This window comes from Mauremys reevesii, linkage group 1 (genome assembly GCF_016161935.1).
Source record: "Mauremys reevesii isolate NIE-2019 linkage group 1, ASM1616193v1, whole genome shotgun sequence".
Taxonomy (NCBI): Eukaryota; Metazoa; Chordata; order Testudines; family Geoemydidae; genus Mauremys; species Mauremys reevesii.
The window spans coordinates 46,916,341-46,936,892 of record NC_052623.1 but is presented as its reverse complement, the minus strand read 5'-3'; the positions used below and the strand labels follow the sequence as shown (position 1 = coordinate 46,936,892).

At 42.0% G+C, this 20,552-nt stretch overlaps 1 protein-coding gene across 15 annotated transcripts in view; it reads right to left on the bottom strand.

Moving 5' to 3' along the window:
• SGCG (sarcoglycan gamma) overlaps nt 1-20,552 on the bottom strand; it is a 189,650-nt gene that overhangs the window by 99,347 nt on the left and 69,751 nt on the right. For all 15 annotated transcript variants that reach the window (XR_005598024.1, XR_005598023.1, XM_039537151.1 and 12 more), the window contains 2 exons: nt 12,752-12,853; nt 1,924-2,011 (listed from right to left, as the gene is read on the bottom strand). Coding sequence is in view for 13 of the 15 variants with exons in the window: in XM_039537151.1 (XP_039393085.1) it covers nt 1,924-2,011; nt 12,752-12,853 (190 nt within the window). In the remaining 2 variants the exon portion in view is untranslated. The remainder of the gene's footprint in view (nt 1-1,923; nt 2,012-12,751; nt 12,854-20,552) is intronic.

Here is a 20,552-nt window from a genome sequence, read left to right as displayed (position 1 = left end):
TGACAGCAGCCTGAAAATCCTCTTCCTCAGAGCCCTGATCTTTTTGGCGTTCAGCAGATGGAATTGCTGTCTGAGCTACCTGCAGGGCTTTCTGATATCTGTGTGGAGAGCAGGACCTAACCGTGGATGGGGCTGCAAAAGCTGACTTCCTGTCAGCCGCTGTCTGTAAGCGGCTGATTATTTCTCTCCTAGAGGTGGAACTGTCTTAACTGGGGTCTCAGGTAAAACTTCAGTGTGTCCCTTAGCTGGTATCGCCAAGGTACTAGGCACTGTAGTGGGTCATTAGCTGGTACTGAAGTTGTTATGTTCACCCAAGACAAAAGTGGTGATTCCGAGACAGTCAGATCACCTAGTATCGAGTAAACTGTTGGTACTAAGAATGTCACTACCATAGACAGGTGGACAGAAGCTATCAGTACCCCAGTAGTGGGTACCAATGTTGCTAGTAACAAGAGCCCTGGCGCAGAAGGATCTGAAGGGGGGCGTATAGACCTCCCCAGTAAAAATAGCATGCGGTGAGCCTCTCTTACCTTTCTGTTCTCTTACAGAATGATTTTCAAATGGCACACTTGTCAGGAATGTACCCTTTACTCAGGCACAATATGTCCATTATTAAGCAGCATTACTATACCACAAGATGGGCAATTTTTTAAACCTAGGAGACTTTTTTTTCATCCATAAGTTCTGGACCATAAGTTCATCCATAAGTTCTGGTACTGGGAAATTCCCATTAGGAAAACTAATGAAAAACAATATGGACTTTTTTTTAAAAGGGAGAATAAAAGTCTAAAACTATTACTAACTGTTAACTAACAATCTAAAACTACAACGATCATGAACTATTGATACTAGAAAGTATAAGTCACACAGTGAATGAGAGGGTTGGATACTGCCAAAGTTTTTATTCATAGCAATAGGTGGTAAGAAAGAACTAATGGAGTGTTTGGGTCATGCCACCCTTTATGTTCTTGGGTAGGGGAGTACTAGGCCACGTAGGGTGCAGGTACGGCCCCAACAGCCACTGCTGGTCAAAAGAATCCAAACTCGAATGCATGGGATGAATGTGCACGAAATGTGAAATACATATGGACAAGCACTCAAAGAAGAACGCTTGTCTTTTTAAGGAATTCTGGATTCCTCAACATAAGGTGATAATTCTTTCTAAAAAATATATTCAAAAAGAGTAAAAAAAAATATTGAACCAACACTTCAAAAAGGAAGACAATATAAGAGTTTTTTGTAGTGTAGATAATCCAGCATTCACCAGAATTTGAAGAAATAGACATAATTCAAGCACTTTACTCTACCTAATTTGCTCCAGAGCACTTTGAAGGAGGAGGTCTACTTTGGACAGCTCTGTTAGTTGCCTCAGGCATGATACACCATTGTAGTGAATGTAAAGGCAAGCACTCAAGACCATGTCAAATTTGAATTTACCACACTCAAATTCCAGCTGACACCCCTCTCTGGACAGAGAGAGAAAATGAAAGCACAAATACACTACTGTTTCAATGAACTGCAACAGCATATAAATTACTTCCTCCAGTCAGTTACACCCCTAAACTGCCTAATTTAAACAGGTACAGCCATTAAAGAGTGTGAAAGAAAAACAGAAAGTAGAACCATTTAAATAATTTTGTAAAAAGCTAATGACAGTGAGACAAAAACAGACAGCCAAACCTTTGGTTTTCCTGTCAAAACCTCCAGGAAACAAATGCTTTATTCATTTATGGAGTTACCAATTAATTGGTGAGTGAGAAATATGATCTTAGTGCATATTGTGTGGCAGGTCGGCTATTCAAATGTGGTTATCGTAATGAACAATTAGCATTGTATACTGACCTTTATATGTTCAAAACTCTTTACAAATATTCATTAAAATCCATACAAAATGCTAAACAAAAGAAAATAATTTAGACTTACCCACGTTTAATCTGCCTGTGACTTCACCATCTGAATTGCGAGCATTCACAGTCACATTATGAGTAGACTGTAGAAGTAGTGATGAGTCCTACAGTATCAAGAAAGATTTGCAGTTTTAGCAGAACAAATAGATTTCAAAACAATTTATATAATTTATCATTGCCATATATATTATTAATAACGTTATTAAGAGAGCCTTTGGAATAGAAAACCAGCCAAAGAGTGAAGTGTCTGAATTAATCTTTTTTGTTTAGAGCTCTCATTTAGTTGACAGATGTAACATAAACCAGAAAACCTAATTATTTGAATAGGAACTCAACACACTGATGGACAGCAGAGATGGATCCAAATTACAATCCTCGATTCAAATACCCTTTTAACTTTGGAGACATTCAGATTGGGAGCTGGTCCCCACTCTATAATCAGTCTAACCAAAGTCCCCAATCCAGCTCCCTTTTCCCCCAAATTCGTGGCTGGGATTACCTCTGACTGGCAGTTATTATCCATAAATAACTACACCATGTTTTCCTTCCAAATCTACCTTTTTTCTGATGGTGTAGGTAGGTGAGGAAGTCAATATTGTATTTTTATGACCCCACACACTTTTCCCCCCAGACTATTCCCCACTTTTGGTCACTCTAAAACAGAAAATATGGTAGATATATTTGGAAATGGCAGCATGTGGTACAAAGTGATTATCAATTCCTCAAAACATTCAATATAAAATCTTAGAGAACCACATTGAGAATAATATACCACCTTACGGGAATCAATTCATACAATAAATATGTATTTTTCCCTCCTTGTAGGAGGAAAAAACTATTAAAACCTGATAGCTGGAATGAGTTGGTAAAATTTCGATAAAGTCTCCTGTTGAAATGCCATAACACTATAGGTTTGAATCATTTATTGTCTTCTTTCCAGAACCTTTTTAAAATTAAAATACAAACAAAAACCACCTTATTCAAAATACACAAACATAATTAAAAAGTGTAGTCCTAAAGTGATCAAAATTTATAATATTAGCCCAACAGATACAATTGCTGGCAATCTATCTTTTGATAAAAGTTTAGCACTTGAATCCCAGACTTCCTGCACTCCCGCAGAAAACTGGCCATGTGAAAAACGATAAATGATGATGAAAGCTGTGTAACACTAATGTTATGATCCAAGGCTCCCACCTTGAAAACACAGACATACTTAACTTTAAGTGTGAGTAGTCCCGCTGGGTCCAGTGTCAGGACAGAATTGCGTTTAATGTAGAAATATAACTGTGTTGTAAATAAAACAAACCCACTGAGTCAAGTTAGCCATTTTGTCAAGGTGGCATGTAATCAAGCAGGTGACAAATAATGGAGCAACAGTTATTTCACACTTCAGTGCATTAGACAATAAAACCTGAAAACAACTAACCAATAAATAAAAGATTTAAAAAAAATCAGACCTGAAACTAAAAAACAATGGTAACTTACCTACAATAACTGTTGTTCTTCAAGATGTTTTATGCACATATAATTCCACCTTAGGTGTGTGTGTGTGCCCGGTGTTCTTGAGTCAGAGACTTTTGCCAGAAGTGCCATGAGGGAATGCATGTGCCCCTGCTCTCCTCATGCACTCAGACGAGCATAAAAGGGGCATGTGTGTCACCTTCCTCTCTGTTCTGCTTGTGAAAATATTAACTAAAGTCACAGGCCAGGTGGAAGGATTGTGGAATTTATATGTGCACAACACATCTCCAAAAAAACAAAAAACAAACAAACAAAAAACAGCTAAGGTAGGTAAGTAACTGTTGGGTTTTTTTCCTTCAAGTAATTGTGCATGTATATATTCCATTTTAGGTGACTCTGTAGCAGTTCCCTTACAGGTGGTGAGGCTCTGGATCATCCGAAGAGAGACTGCAACATGGATTTACTAAAGTTAGCATAGTCACAAGAGGCTTGAGTGATGGCATAATGTCTGAAAGAGGTATGTACAGATGACCTCATTGCCACTTTACATATATTTGTTATTGGAACACTGATCAGAAAGGCTGATGAAGTGGACTGGGCCCTGATGGAGTGAGCTATTACTCTCACTGGAGGAAAGACTTTCACAAGATCATAGCATCGCTTGACACAATCAGAGATCCAGTGCGATATACATTTAGTTGACACTGGTTGGCATTTGATTCTCTTGGCCTAGGCTATGAAAAGCCTGTTAGAGGTTCTGAATGCATTACTGTGGTCAAGGTAGAATGCCAAAGCTCTACAAAGCATGAAGTGTTTCCTCAGTGTTGGATGAATGAGGTGTGAGGAATAATACAGAAATTTTATCCTTATAACAAACCATATAGCAGGGGTCAACTAACAGTTTGCAGTTTGGAAACCCTTCTTACTGAAGTAATTGCCACATTTTAGTTGACAGTGCATACCCTGAAGGCCTAAATGACATATGCATACACACTTGACACCCAGAGTGCGTGGCTGGATCAGGTGAAGCATGGAGATCCCCAGAGGCCCCAAAGATTGCAACTATAGTAATCACACATTATCAATAAAACCTACATATACTAGTCCTAAGGAAGCACCATCTAATAAAGCAATGATATATATATATATATATATAATTACTAATCAAATGATGGATTTTACATTGATGGTCCTTTTCCATGAGTTAGGGCAGTAGGAAGTAAATTGATAATAACACTTTAGCCCTTCAACCCCAATGAAAGAAAGAGGGGAAAAAAAGGAACTAATATCAATAACGACTAGTGCCCATCAGCTTGTTTAGAACAACCATATCAGACCTGAGAGAGCAATACATATATTCCATATGGTCGGATCATTCCATAGATGTCTCCTCTTGCAAGGCAGGAGTTTGAAGATTTTTTAGGTATTTTTCTGTCTTTTGGCAGGAACTGAATGGTATTATCTTCTTACCATTTTTAATATGGAGCGTTGCTGGGTATTTAATAAAATACTTCAAGTTCATCTTCCTAGCCAATTGTTTCACTTGGTTACAAGCTGCCCTTATTGCAACTACATCACGGGCATAATCTTAAAAGAACAGTATTTTAATTGCTGGTTCTCCCCATAACATAATCCCTTTTCTCTGGATTTGATAAGGTCCTTGGTTGCAAACTTCAGCAACTTCACAATCAATGCTCTAGCCTCATCTCCTGGAACTGACTTGAGGGCAAGGTTCCAGTGTGCCCATTCTGTATTAAAACAAAGATCTACCAGAAGATGCATCAACTTAGTTAGCAGTTTAGGGACAAATTCAGAGGGTTCACCCTTCTCTATGCACTCAGGGACACCCACAATCCTGATATTCCATCATCTTGAGTGGCTTTCTAGATCAATTAGCTTGGTTTCAATAGATCTGATATCATTACAGTTCTTCATAACCTATAATTTGTTCTCTTTGAAATCATCTTCCACTTCAGAAATTCTGTGTTCTGCTTCACTAATCCATCTGGATAGAACTTGTAGTGCACTCAATCTAAGTCATGGTGGTCTGAAGGCTGGAAACTGTAGATTTAATTTCATCAGTATCTGTGGCAACCTATTGTACAGATATCAGATGCATTCTATCAGGCTGAGGCACCATTTTACTTGTAGAAGTAGGGGAGACAGATATCTTCTGTTTTTGGTGGTTTTGGATTCAGAGAAGAAGATGCAGAACTAGAAGGCATCTTGGGAGTTTCAACAGCAGCATGCAATATTTCTTGGGATTGTATAGTGAGTTGTAGGGGCGACTTCAGAGCTCAAGCAACCTGCATCCACCTCAGTCTCAGTGCCCTCTGCTTAAAAAAACAAGAATCTTGTAAATATGAAAACCAGGAAGATAGGATATCTCAAAACAAGTTGCCAAATGTGTAAAAGGAATTATTTCAGATTAGTAAATTATCTTTAAAAAATACAGCACATAGAAACACAAACAGAACCAATAACTCTTATGAAAAGACAGGAAGGGCAGAAAAAGATGAGTGTGCCAGCCTCTGAGCCTTAGGAAGAACAGTATGCAATGGTTTAGCCTGAATATCCAAGGACAAGAAGTTATATTTAAGGTGGGAAAGAAAGATCAAGAGAGACTGTGAGCTAAATCTATTATGTTTATATATTGATAAAAAATCAGACACAAATCTGGGCATTTCAAATGCACTTTTCTGATTGCTGCTGCTTGATTTAATAAAATAAACCAGTGATCAATCTGGTCATTCAATCTGGTCCAGTATGATAAACTATATTCTGGATCTTTAGTTACCATTCACATATTGGTGCCTACTTAAAAGTTAGTGACATATTTCTAAGGACTCATCCTGTGTTGCTGTCCCTTGAATATGTACTAGCTAAGAGGCAAAGGTTTCATCTAGGTCTCTGCACTGGAGTCAAAATTAAGGCATAAACTAATAACTGACTCCAGAGGAGATGCATAGCAAGTGCATTTTCTGCTATTTTCTGCTGTGTATTTTCTTAGCACTTTGTAGACCTCATTAGAGGAGAAAAGCTGAGACTCCAAGAAAAAAGACTATTAAGGCAAGTGAGAAAGCTGCTGTGATGGCTATGAATGGCTCAGTTCCCAAAGAGGCAAAGGTAGGAACTGAAATCATAACAAATAAACAATTTTATGAGAATACATACTGAAATGATACCCAAAGAGATGAAGTCATGGGCAATTCTTTCTCAAAAATGTTAAAAAATATTTTTCAAAAAACCCCAAATGCTGAATGACTGTCAGTTCAGAAGGGCAGAAAGAGACAGTGACTTGTATCCAGCAATCTAAGGCCTCTAATTTATGCCATCAACCAATGATGACAATAGAATCCCTCAACAACTGAGCATAAATTAGCCACAGCCACACTTCTCTCTTCAGACCCGTAGACAGTTAAGAGATGTATGGTGAAGGAGCTCCAATGGTGGCTCAACATTGAATAAGGATTCCCCTAGTCTGAGGGACTCCTTCAGCATCCAACTATGCTGATTTCAGAGCAGCTATGTGTTCTATTAGTTAATAAGCCTCAAAGAAGAAGAAGTTACTCATCTTGTGTAGTAATGATGGTTCTTTGAGCACCTCTGGGTGCTCCACTGTAGGTGTGCTTGTGTCCCTGTGCTGCTAATTGGAGAACTTCGGTAGCAGTGTCTGTTAGGTACGCTCATGCACTGTCTCTCCTGGTGCTGCGCCACCAGGCTAGTCAGCGTATGCAGACTAATGCCCTTCAGTTCCTTCTCTACTAGAGAGTCATTGACAAGAACTTTGAAGTAGAGGGAAGGAGGGTGGGTTGTGGAGCACCCACAGGGGGACACATCTTGAAGAACCATTGTTACTACACAAGTTGAGTAACTACTTCTTCTTCGAGTAGTGTCCCTATGGGTGCTCCATTGTAGGTAACTCCCAAGCAGTATCCTTTCTGGAGGGCTGTTGGGTCAGTTTCAGATGACAGCACTGGGGAGGCAAATATGGCATTGGAGGTGGAGTCCCCAGTGATTGCATAATGTTCTGCGAAAGTGTGGACTGACGTCCACGTTGCCGCTCTACAGACTTCTGAGCAGGGCCGGCTCCAGACCCCAGTGCGCCAAGCGCGCGCTTGGGGCGGCGTCCCACGGGAGGGCGGCAGGCAGCTCCGGTGGACCTCCCGCAGGCATGCCTGTGGAAAGTCCGCTGGTCCCGCGGCTCCGGTGGATCTCCCGCAGACATGCCTGTGGGAGGTCTACCATAGCTGCGGAACCAGCGGACCCTCTGCAGGCACGTCTGCAGGAGGTCCACCGGAGCCGTGGGACCGGCGACCGCCAGAGCGCCCCCCGCGGCGTGCCGCCCTGCTTGGGGCGGCAGAAATCCTAAAGCCGCCCCTGCCTCTGAGACAGGGACATTCTTGAAGAAAAGAACAGGTGAGGAGATCAACCTTGTGGAATGTATATGAATAGGGCCTGGAAGGGTCATGTTGTGAATTTGATAACACTGTCTTATGCAATTTGAGATCCACTGAGGATATGTCTACATTACAAACCTAAGTTGATTTAATATAGGCCAACTTACAGACACTGCATCACCCTAACTACACTGACATAAGCCTTATGCCTCTCATGGAGGTGGAGTTATTATGTCAGTTTAGGAGGGAACTTACATGAGTGGGAGGAAGGCTGTAGTGTAGACACTGACATAAGCTGCCTTATGTTGAGCTAATTATGTGTAGACCAGCCCTTAAAGAGCCTTTGGGCTGATATTGCTGAGCCCTTGGATCTTTCCACAATGGAGAGGAAAAGTCTAGGGGAGTACCTAAAGGCCCTCATCCTGTTAAGGTAGAATGCCAGGGGCTCTTCTGACATCTAAGATATGTAGTATAGCCTCTGTGTTGCCTTGGTGATGCTTGGGGTAGAAGCTTGGAAGGTGAATCAATTCACTCATGTGAAATGGAGAGGTTACCTTAGGGATGAATTTTGAATGCAGCCTGAGAGTAACCTTGTCCATAAAAAATACTGTGTAGGAGGGAGGCGCCATCAGAGCTGCTATCTCTCCTATTCTCCTGGCTGAGGTAATCGCTACCAGGAAGACTGTTTTCATGGATAGGTCTGTCAGCAAACAGGTGGCATGGGATTCAAAGGAAAGCTTCATCAGCCTTTTCAGTTACTAGGTTTAGAGCCCACATGGGAGTAGGAAGTTGAGGTTGAAGGAAGAACTTTATTATACCTTTGAGGAACCTTTTAGTGGTTGGGTGTGACAGCACTGAGCAAAAGGTTGTTGAAAAGTTGTCATAGCTGCTAGGTGGACCCTAAGATAATCCTTAAGGATAATCCTGACTTTTTAAGAGTCAAAGCATAGTCTAGAATACATGGAAGAGTTGCGGAGGTTGGGGAGATTTGCTGGGCCATTTCTGCAGGCTTCGGCGGACTACATCAAGTACATCAAGATGAGGACTTCCTACTGTGTAATAGAACCTCCTGCACCTCCCTTGAACAGGAGCTTTCTAGGTGTTGGAACCAAGCAGGAGCCATGCCTTGAGACGGAGAATCCCCAAGTTGGGATGTAGGGTACGTCATTTGTTCTGTGAGAGGAGGTGTGGAATGGGATGGAAGGAGATCGGCAGGCATATTGTGAGCTGTGACAGGTAAGAGTACCAGGTCTGTCTCTGAAAGTAGAAGCAATCAGAATGACATTTTCAGCAGGACCTTCAACAGTAGGGAAAACAGAGAAGGTCCTTGTCCCATGGAAGGAGGAGAGCATCATTCAGGGAGTGCTGTCTCATCCCCCCCTCTGGAGGAGTAGCATGGTAAGTGGTGAACAGGTCTGTGGATAATGTTCCCCATTGTCTGAATAAGTCATGAAATCCTGTTGGGTGTATATCCTAATCATAGTCGTGTGGGACTTTGTAACTGAGATTTTATGCTAGTGAGTTTTGTCTGCCTGGGAGGTAAGCTGCAGACAGTGTAAGATTGTGGGAGATGCACCAATTCCATAACCTCATTGCCTCCGTGCATAGGGAGGGCGACCTGGCTCCCCGCTGCTGACTGATGTAGTACGTACAGCCTATGTTGTCTATTAGGATCTTTGTGTGTGATTCTGTGATCAGTGGAAAGAAATGGATGCAGGCATTCCTGACTGCTCTCAGTTCGAGGAGATTGATGTGAAGGGATATTTCCGCAGATGACCATTTGCTTTGCATTGTGAGGCTGTTTAGACCTATGAGTTATGTGTTGTTGTTGAGGAGCAACGACGGTGATGTCTGCGAGAAGGGGATCCCTTTGCAAACATTGGCTAGGTCCTTCCACCAGTCTAAGGAGTTTTTGATCTAGGTGTCTGTGCAACCTTTCCTTGTTCGGTTTGCAAACCAAGCTGAACCATAATTGGAGGCATTGCATGTGAATTCAGGTATTGCATTGGAATGAGGTTGACTTCTGGGCATTGATCTGAAGACCAGTTCTGTGAACAAATGATCATAGTGTTGGTGAGCTGATGAGCCTCCCAGAGAGACCAGACTCTGAGGAGACAATTGTTCAGGTCTGGGTAAATCATTATCCCTAGAGAGTATAAATGAGCGGCCACCACTGAGTGAACCGTGGAAAATACTCTTGGTGCCAATGATAGCCTGAAGGGGAACACTCGGTATTGTTCGTGGTCATGTCCCATAGTGAACCTGAGAAATCATCTGTGAGTTGGTAAGATCGAGATATGAAAATAGGTGTCCAGAAGATCTAGGGCTGAAAATCAGTCTTCCTATTCTAATGCAGGGAACATCATTGATAGGGTGACCATCGTGATTTTTGAGCCTTGAAAAAACTTGAGAGCTCTGAGGTCTAAAACCTCCCTTCCTTTTGGGTATTAGGAAATAATGAGAGTAGAACCTCTTGCCACTCAGTTGCTGGGGTACTGTTCTATGACTTCTAGATGGAGGAGGTGATCTACCTCTTGTTATTGTAAACTCTCATGAGAAGGATCCCTGCAGAGGGATGGGGAAGGGTGTTGTGGAGTAGGGTAGTAAAATGAATGGAGTACCCAGTTTGGATGATCTCTAGAACCCATCGGTCCGATGTTATGTGGTCCCAGTCACTGTGGTATGCTGCCACTCAATGTCCAAATGGGTGTGGAATGATGCTAGGCTATATCAGTCAGGGGGAATGGTCTAACAGTGCCTCAACTTGTCTCAACTCAAAGTGGTATGTAGACATAAAGGGCTAGGACAAGGATTGTAGGCTAGATAGTTTGTGTTTAAGGAATTTCCCTTTCTTTCTTTGCGGCTCGTAGTGGCTCTGAGGATGGTACTAAGACTCTTGTGGTCTATGCTGGGACTGGGGACTAAATCATCTCTTTTGTCCCAGTATATAGATATCCAGTGACCGGAGGGTAGCCCTCGAGTCCTTCAGGGTATGAAGGGAGGTGTTAATCTTCTTGGCAAAGAGCTTTGTGCCCTCAAAGGGAAGGTCCTTAACTATGGACTGCACCTCTTTCATGAATCCCGACAAATGAAGCCATGACACTCATTGCATCACCACAGCTGTGGAAATGGACCTACCCACCATGTCAGCCACGTCGAGGGCAGATTACAGCAATGTCTTTGCCACTAATTGGCCGTCTTGGATAATTGCCTTAAAGGAGTCATGATGTGTCTCTGGCAACTTTTCAACAAAGTAATTTAGTTGAGAGTACTTTATGTAGTTGTATTTCACCATGAGGGTTTGGTAGTTGGTAATACTGTACAGTGGCCGAGGAATACGCTTTTCTGCCTGAAAAGATCAAGGTGCTTCCAATCCCTATCATAGGGAGTAGCCCTTGACTGATGTTGTCAGCTGTGGGAGCTGACAGCATCCACCACGATGGAGTTGGGTGGTGGGTGGGAAAATAGGAATTCAGACTCCTTGGTGGGGACATAGTATTTTTTGTTTGCTTGCTTGCAGGTTGGTGTCACTGATGCTGGCATTTGCCACATAATCTTTGCAGGGTCTAAAATGGCCTCATTAATCAGCAGGGAAATCTTTGAGGCGGATGAAGAGTGGAGGATGTCAAGGAGCTGATGGTAGGCATCCTTGATTTCCTCCAATGGTATCTGGAGAGTGTCTGCCACCCTTTTTGCCAGCTCCTGGAAAAGATGAAAATTTGTCTGCCAAAGATGGTGGTGAAGGTGTGATGCCTTTGTCTGGAGAAGAGGAAGATATGGTCCACAGTGTCACTTCTGCCTCTGTACCAGCTTCATGTTCCTCTATCTCTTCAGGCTGTTCCAAAGCTTTGGATGCTGCGGCCAAGGGGGTGTGCCCTGAGGGTTCTCAGGTAAGGCTTGAAGCTCGAGAGGCATGCTGTCAGTGTACCGCCCGAGGGTCCCAATATGGCCATTGGGGTGGCATAGAGCCGTGTTGGCGTGCATAGGTGGCCATACTAAGATGTTGGTGGTGGTCGTGGGGCCATCTGTGGGTACATCCTTGGTAGATACCATAAAGGAGGGATTGACTCGGGGAGTCACTCCCATTTTTGTCTTTTGCAGCCCCGGCCGACCTCAGCCAGGGGCACCCATGACAGCAGCAGACAGTACAGTACAGAAGGACTGGTAACCGTCATCTCATTGCCAATTTACAATGGCAGCAGACGGTACAGAATGGCTGATAACCATCTCTGCTATCATGCAAAAGCAAATGAATGCTGCTGTGTAGCGCTGCTGAATTGCCTCTGTCAGCGGCATCTAATACACATACGGTGACAGTGACAAGAGGCAAAACAGGTTCCATGGTTGCCATACTATGCCGTCTGCCAGGGCAATCCAGGGAAAAAAGGGCGCAAAATGATTGTCTGCCGTTGCTTTCCCAGAGGAAGGAGTGACTGACGACATTTACCCAGAACCACCTGTGACAATGATTTTTGCCCCATCAGGCACTGGGATCTCAACCCAGAATTCCGAGGGGCGGGGGAGACTGTGGGAACTATGGGATAGCTATGGAATAGCTACCCACAGTGCAACGCTCCAGAAATCGATGCTAGCCTCGGACCGTGGACACACACCACCGAATTAATATGCTTAGTGTGGCCGCGTGCACTCGACTTTATACAATCTGTTTTACTAAATCGGTTTATGTAAAATCGGAATAATCCCGTAGTGTAGACATACCCTCACTCATGGCTTTATCACTCAAGAGCAATATGCCTAAGTATTTCACCACAGTATCTTAGTACTGCCATAGCATCTGAGCACCAATTTCAAATTCACGCTGATAAAATCTTTTGCCATGTTACACCATATTATATTTATATATATCCACACATACCATAATATTCTATACATGCACACATTTTATATATATTATTGATTTTCTTAATGGATTTCTGTACATTAATTCTCTTTTAGCATGGATTTTCTGTATCTACTTACCACTCTAGAGTGAATTTCTTTGGCATACAAAGGGAATAAGAATTCTGACTCTCCTTCCAGTCGAAGTCCTTCTTTTGTAACATGTAAATGTCCCATCCCAGTCTGTGGAGAAGATGAAAGAGTAATACGTGCTTTATTCTTACTGTAATTTTTATTTCCTTTTCATTTGTTAAGTTGGATCATTATAGAATTATATATTTTTTCTGCCTATGCTATTAATGAAGATAACTGCACTATAGGACTTAACAGTTTGGTTAGCACTTCAAAATTCTTCACTGGCTTCCAGACAATTCTTCTTAGGACATGAGATGTTTTTATAACCAGACATCCCAATACCTTTTATTAATAATGTGTTTTGAGGGAAAAAAGGAAAAATGTGATGCAAGAAAGAAAGTTGTTAGTGTAATTGATTTTTGGATCTTGAGCTACTTCATCAGCAAGAACAGGAAGATGCCTGGGTAGGAAGAAAAAAATCAACTAAATTGAAAAGTGAATATGTATTGACCATGTTTACACATCTTTTGTGCTTACTTTCCAAAAACATGTTAACAATTTATTTTTGCATATACTAATGCTCTCATAGAACAGAACTTTAAGATCCTATGCTTGAGTATTTGCTCAGTTGTTGGTATATTTTATTTGGAATGCGACACTGCTTGACACACAACAGGGGGAGAGGCTTTGTGATTTTATTTTCCATTTTTAATTCTTATTTTTAACTTCCAGGTCTTCTCTTCTCTTCAGTCTCTCTGTGAACACTCCAGCTCTCAGCATCTCTCAGGATTCACATTCCCTTCTCTCTTTGCCAACTCCTTCAGTGATTTCCCCCATCTCTTATGTCCTTCCTCATTCTCTGTCATTCCTTTCATCTCCCTCACCATCTTGTTTCATTCTTCTTTTCCTCCTTCCCTCTCCCTTGGTACATAGTTTGTAAGATGAAAAATATGGCTAGGGGCAATTCTAATAAGCAGAGGATCTGGAGGCTTCCAGATATTCAGGATCTGGGCCTAAAAGACTTGCTCATGATCACTCAGGAATTCTGAAGGAGCAAAGAACTGAACCTGGCTCTATGTCACAGGCTGGTGCCATAACCACTGAGCCATCAGAGAGTATTTAATTTATATATTTCATTCAAAATTATTCTATAAAAAGGAGATGACACTGGACACCATAATTTGGTTCTGTAAATTATGCAATATACTTACAAGGAGAAGCAAATATCTTGCTGCAAATGTTGATATGGAATACCTACCGCATAAAAAATGAACAGTGAGCGGAATAAACTTTGTTTCAATACAAAGTAAAGCACCCAACCACTTTTCTTGCATTCTTTTTACGATACCAGTAAGTGATACTGTAACCCACATGCTTACACTGCAGCATTTGATTGACTTAATATCCAAGGAAAGGAAGAGAAGCAGTGGGGAGGACATATTAGTTCTATTCTTATATCATGCTCATCACCGTAGTATCTGAATGTAGTATCTGAGTTGAATCTGCTGTATTGCATATATGCAGAAAGCAGGGTAGGGCAGCTTAATCAGTAGGGCCCAAAGACATCTGGAGAAGGGTTGTAGTAATTGCTAGATATGCTCCATAGCTGTTTCTGAAGCTGTACAGTGTTGCCCGATCCTTTTTAAGGGTAATAATACTTGTATTGATTGCCAAGGAATCAGAAGATAATAAGGTTCTTTCCCCAGAATCAGTTTACACAGAGACTAAAACCAATGAATTCAATATCTTGTAGGAACTCTTGTAGTGTATGGCAAAGACCCTCACACAGAGGGCAAAGTAAAGCCTGAGAGATTTTTATCAGGATCACTTATAAAGCCAGAAAAGCTCCGAGCCACATAAACAGATAGGAATAATACAGTATTGGGGATATCTGTGCTATTATTCTTTGCATGAGCTCTTTGATTTGCATACTTAGACCCTTCCCTGAGGACTTGGTGATAAAAGACAAAGGACCAGCCCTGCCTCTGGCAAGCCAAATGAGTCCATTGGTCCAGGTTCCTCAGTACCCAAGATTGATGGTAGAAGGTGGGGAGGGATAGCTCAGTGGTTTGAGCATTGGCCTGCTAAGCCTAAAATCATGAGCTCAATCCTTGAGAGGGCCATTTAGGGAACTGGGGTAAAAATCTGTCTGGGGATTGGTCCTGTTCTGAGCAGGGGGTTGGACTAGATGGCCTCCTGAGGTCCCTTCCAACCCTGATATTCTATGATAACAATAGAACTGAAGGCCTCAAATGGTGGAAAGCTAAAAGTGATGGCAATAACTCTCTCTCTCTACATGATGGTTTACCCTATTATAGGGCCTGAACACCATCATGAATATTCATGTTAAATCCCAGCATTCCATGCCCAAATCTAATTTCCTCACCCACATAATAATGGGGTACACTTATCCTATAGATTAACATATTAATGGTATTTAACTCATTATCATATTCATCACTTCTTGCTTAAGCAGCTCTGCAGTTATTACTTCCATGTTCCTGTGGTTGCAATTTACCATTAGTTTTCAGCTTCTGCCATTGAGCAAGCTATTCCTAGTTCCCAAAATCTGAGGGTAACCATTAGGCCATTTATCTATGCCAAAGGTTGCAGGCCTACTATACATACGCTAACTTGCTTAAGCTAATATCTTATAGGATATAGGCCAGTAGTTCCTTGCATTACAGCTGAATATAATAAAAACTAAGCTAGCCATATCGGTTACAACAGAAAGTAGACATTAAAGGCAAGCAGTCTAGCAGATTCCATACATTCACCATTTGAGAGCTCTGAGCCAATCAGAGATCTGGAGACTCTAGACTCAGTGGCTTATTGACACGGGACAAAGATGTGTCTGCTGTGTGGGCTGGGTACCAATACCTGTATCACTTTGGATATGAGCTACAGATTCTCTGTGTTGCTAGAAACAAAGGAGACAATCAACTATTAGTTCAGGCACTGGGATTTGCTACTGGCTTAAAGGATCTTCTGAGGGAATATTTATATTGCAGTTACAGGGAGACTGCAGCTCATATAGACATACCCAACCTAGTTTTAACCTAGCTAGCTCAAGTACCAAAACAATGAAGCCATGGGAGCACAGGCTTTAGCACAGGCTAGCTCCCCAAGTAATTACCCAGGGTTCTGGGCAGGCTTACACAACCCATGCTGAAGTCCATGTTGTAGTTGATCTCTGGGACTCCTTCAACCAGAACAGAACCCCTAGATACTGAACCTGGCCCTTGTTGCTGCCAACTGTGATGGGCAGAAGGGTTACATGTATATGAGTGAGCCAAGGTAAAAATAGGTATATATTCTGTTGAAACCTTGCACTGAAATATATGTAAGAGCAACAAAGTGGAGAAGTCTGTATAAAGATACACTGTAAGCCAGTGATCCCCACTCACTGGCCAGTATGACAATAAAATCCTCACCAGTGGAAGTATTTCAGTCCTTTTCTTTAGCATAGGTTTATTGTCTCTCAAATCAAAACAGTTCACCTAATATCTGTGACAGTTTACCCCATAAGGCTTTATGGGGTGGGGGTGCTTATAAATGTATGTATGATATAACTGGAATAGAGTTTTGCTACATATGCCATGTAACATATCTATGTAAAGGTTATGATCTACTGGTTATGTTCATCCTAGTTGTATGCAGGCACCATTTGGGTGTTCAAATTTTTGAACATTGGCTGTATAATTGCTTGATTTCTAAGTAGCCTTAGTTAGAACATTTGGTCACTTCTTGGGAAAGGAATGTGCTCAATCAAGAAGCATTTAAAAGACAAAAGAAATTGGAAGACTCCAATCCATATAAGAAGTCTACCTGAAGACATTCAAGGTAGTGTGTGGGTAATGACTGCTGCCTGCAAGTCCTGAGTCATGCATGGGCATGTGACTTGCCCATGTGATTCCAAATCTCCATTTTGTGACTGGATTCTACACAGGGTGAGGAGGGGGTCTCCACCCACAAGACAGAGTCTATTTAAACCCCTGGGAGACCCCTCCATTTGGTCTTCAGCTGGCTAAAGAACAGGGGCGGCTCTAGCGTTTTGGCCGCCCCAAGCAGTCATGCGCGGGAGGCGCCCCGGAGCCGCGGGAGCAGCGGACCTCCCGCGGGCATGACTGCAGAGGGACCGCTGGTCCCGCGTGGCTCGGCTGGACCTCCCGCAGCTGCGGGCGGCTCGCGGGTCCGGCGGCTCCGCTTGAGCTGCCGCAGTCATGCCTGCGGGAGGTCCAGCCGAGCCGCGGGACGAGCGCCCCCTCCGCAGTCATGCCTGCGGCAGGTCCGGTCATCCCGGGGCTCCGGTGGACCTCCCGCAGACATGACTGCGGCAGGTCCGCCGGCCCAGCCTGCCGCCCACCCCCGGCCGCAGGGGACGCCCCCTAGATTTGGCCGCCCTAGGCACCAGCTTGTTTTGCTGGTGCCTAGAGCCGCCCCTGCTAAAGAAGGAGCCTCTCCACCCCCCTCAGGATATTTAAAGGAAACTGGAACAAAGGACAATAACTACAGGGGGTGTGAGTGATTGCTGGACCCAGGCTAAAAGGAGATTAGCCTGTAAAAGGGAGCATTCTGGAACTGGTGAGGATCTTATCTGTATTTAGTTTGATTAGACATAGATTTGTGCATTTTATTTAATTTGCTTGGTAACTTACTTTGTTCTGTCTGTTACTACTTGGAACCACTTAGATCCTACTTTATTTAATAAAATCACTTTTTACTTATTAATTAACTCAGAGTATGTATTAATACCTGGGGGAGCAAACAACTGTGCATATATCTCTATCAGTGTTATAGAGGGTGAACAATTTATGAGTTTATCCTGCATAAGCTTTATGCAGGGTAAAACAGATTTATTTGGGTTTAGACCCCATTGGGAGTTGGGCATCTGGGTGCTAAAGACAAGCACACTTCTGTGAGTTGTTTTCAGGTAAACCTGCAGCTTTGGGGCAGGTAATTCAGACTCTGGGTCTTTGTTGAAGTAGACAAGAATGTCTGGCTCAGCAAGACAGGGTGCTGAAGTCCTGAGCTGGCAGGGAAAACAGGGATAGAAGTAGTCTTGGCACATTGGTTGGCAGCTCCCAAAGGGGTTTCTGTGATCCAACCCATTACAATATCCAAATCAGGTCTGTTTCCTTTTCCCATAGCCACCTGCAGGTCTCTATAGCTCCTAGTATACCAAAACTTAGGCTTTACTACAGTAGACTCTGACTATAGGTCTCTCCTGTTTCCAGGCTCTCTCCTGACTGAACTGAGAGCATTCATTTACACCTCCCAGCAGCCCGTCATATGATTTGGTCTCCTGGCCCCATTCCTACATGGGTCTGATGATCATCTCCCCAAACATCTGTTCCTGAAGGGGCCACACCTCAGAACACCAGTATGGCCATTCTTATGTTCTTATGTAATCAGGCCCCATTAAGGCTTCCAGGGTTGAGACCTAAAAATTAAAACCCCCCAAATCATTTGTCAGTTTTCAATATCTTGGCATTGGTACATGCCTGGTTTAGAATCAGTGCACCTAGTATCCACCCCAGTCTTCCTTGTGTTTGTCTCCTAACTTATCTTTCATTATTGTAAGTACATGTCATGCACACTGTAGAGCTCATATGGCTTGTTTCTTGTTTGCCTGGTGCTTTTCTAGTTTTAGTAAGTCCCCATGATTTTTCAGAGTACAGATCATTGCACAACTTTTAATGAGACACGTTCTGTTACTAAAATGCTTTCATTTCATCCCTTTATTAGCTGTTTATTTTAGAATTTGTTTTTAATAGAGGTATGTGAAATATTCATAATCAAATTTGGAATGCTTAAAATTTGAACATTTGTTGCCAATTCAAAACTATGTATTCTCTCTAAATATCAATACTAAAATGGGATTATTTTTGTGAAAGTGGTCCCACTTTAAGCAAAATTATTTTCATTGTGAAAACATGAAATGTCAGGGTTTGAATAGTTTCTCTGACAAATTGTTATTTTATAAATATTTTAGGGGGTGAGAAATATCTGTGAAACAGAATTATGAAAAATGCCTCTCAGATTTTCTGCAATTGCACACAGCTGTAGTTTCTAATTTCAAACCACAGCCCAGATCCTTCAAACAATATACAGTACTCCCATTAGAAAAGTTATGCACTTGTGTAATCATTTGCAAGATTGGGTCCTGAGTCCCTCTAAAAGTTCACTATTTTCAGCTAGTGGTTCCACCACTAACTGGTGTCTTGCATGGTATAATACATATACACTTCATCAACATGTATTCAAAATCTGCTACATACAGTATCACTCCTTCATTTGTACACTGTCTGAGGGAATGTACGGAGGACTACAATCACCTTTTCATCTGTTTTACTACCTGACCATTTCAAATATCTCCAGGAGTTGATAATCCATTTGGCACAGGGTCTGGACCTGAAAACTTCAACTTTTAAGGAAAAGACACCACAGAAGTTCAACATCATTGAGTCCAAAGAGGGAGTATCGCTGAGAGAGACAGAGACAGACAGACAGAGACTTCTCATTAATGATGGCCTACTGGTTCTAGCTAAGCACTTCTGCTTTGTTCCACCCTGAATCCCAGAATCAAATAAGAAGGTAGATCATTTTTATCAGGTGCCACCAAGGAGATGCCAGTATTTCCTAACCAGTCTTACTCCTGACTTATTGATGATGACAGCAGCCAATGAAATTGAGTAGTTCCAGAGCAGGTTAGACCTTCCTATTGAATAAGGACATCAAAAATAGACCTTAGGTGAAAGAAAGCCTTCTCGGGTATCTATGTGGCAAATTAACAACCTGTCATAGGAAAGTACCAATTTTATCTTGGGGATAAATATTCCTTCTAATCAGTTCATAGATTCATAGTTTCTATGGCCAAAGGGGACTATTATGATCTAGTATGACCTCCTGCGTAACAGGAGGTCATTATACCTGACAGATTTTACTTGATTGATCTAATTAACTAATACAGCTACAACTTCACCAAAATAAATCCTAGAGTATATCTTTCAGAAAAACATCCAATCTTGATTTAAAAACTGTCAGTGATAGAGAATCCATCTTGACCCTTGGTAAATTGGTCCAATGGTTAATTACTCTCACCATCAAAAATTCACATCTTATTTCCAGTCTGAATTTGTCTAGTTTCAACTTCCAGCCATTAGATCTTGTTATACCTTTCTCTGCTACATTGAAGAGCACATTATTAAATATTTGTTCCCCATGTAGATATTTCTAGACTGTAATCAAGTCACCTCTTATAACCTTCTCTCTGTTAGACTCCAAGAACTCAATCTATTTAGCTTATCACTGTAAGGCATGTTTCTAACTCTTTAATCATTCTTGTTGCTCTTCTCTGAATCCCCTCCAAGTTATCAATAGCCTTCTTGAATTGTGGGCACCAGAAATGGACATAGGATTCTGGAAGCAGTCAGACCACTCCCAAATACAGAGATAAAATAAGCCTTCTACTTCTACTTGAGATTCTCCTGTTTATGTATCACAGGATCACATTAGCTCTTTTGGCCACAGTAAGAAGAACAGGAGACTTAGTACCTTAGAGACTAACAAATGTATTTGAGCATAAGCTTTCGTGGGCTACAGCCCACTTCTTCGGATGCATAGAATGGAACATGTATTGAGGAGATGTATATACACATACAGAGAGCATGAAAAGGTGGGAATTGTCTTACCAACTCTGAGAGGCCAATGAAGTAAGAGAGAAAAACTTTTGAAGTGATAATCAAGATAGCCCAGTACAGACAGTTTGATAAGAAGTGTGAGAATACTTACAAGGGGAGATAGA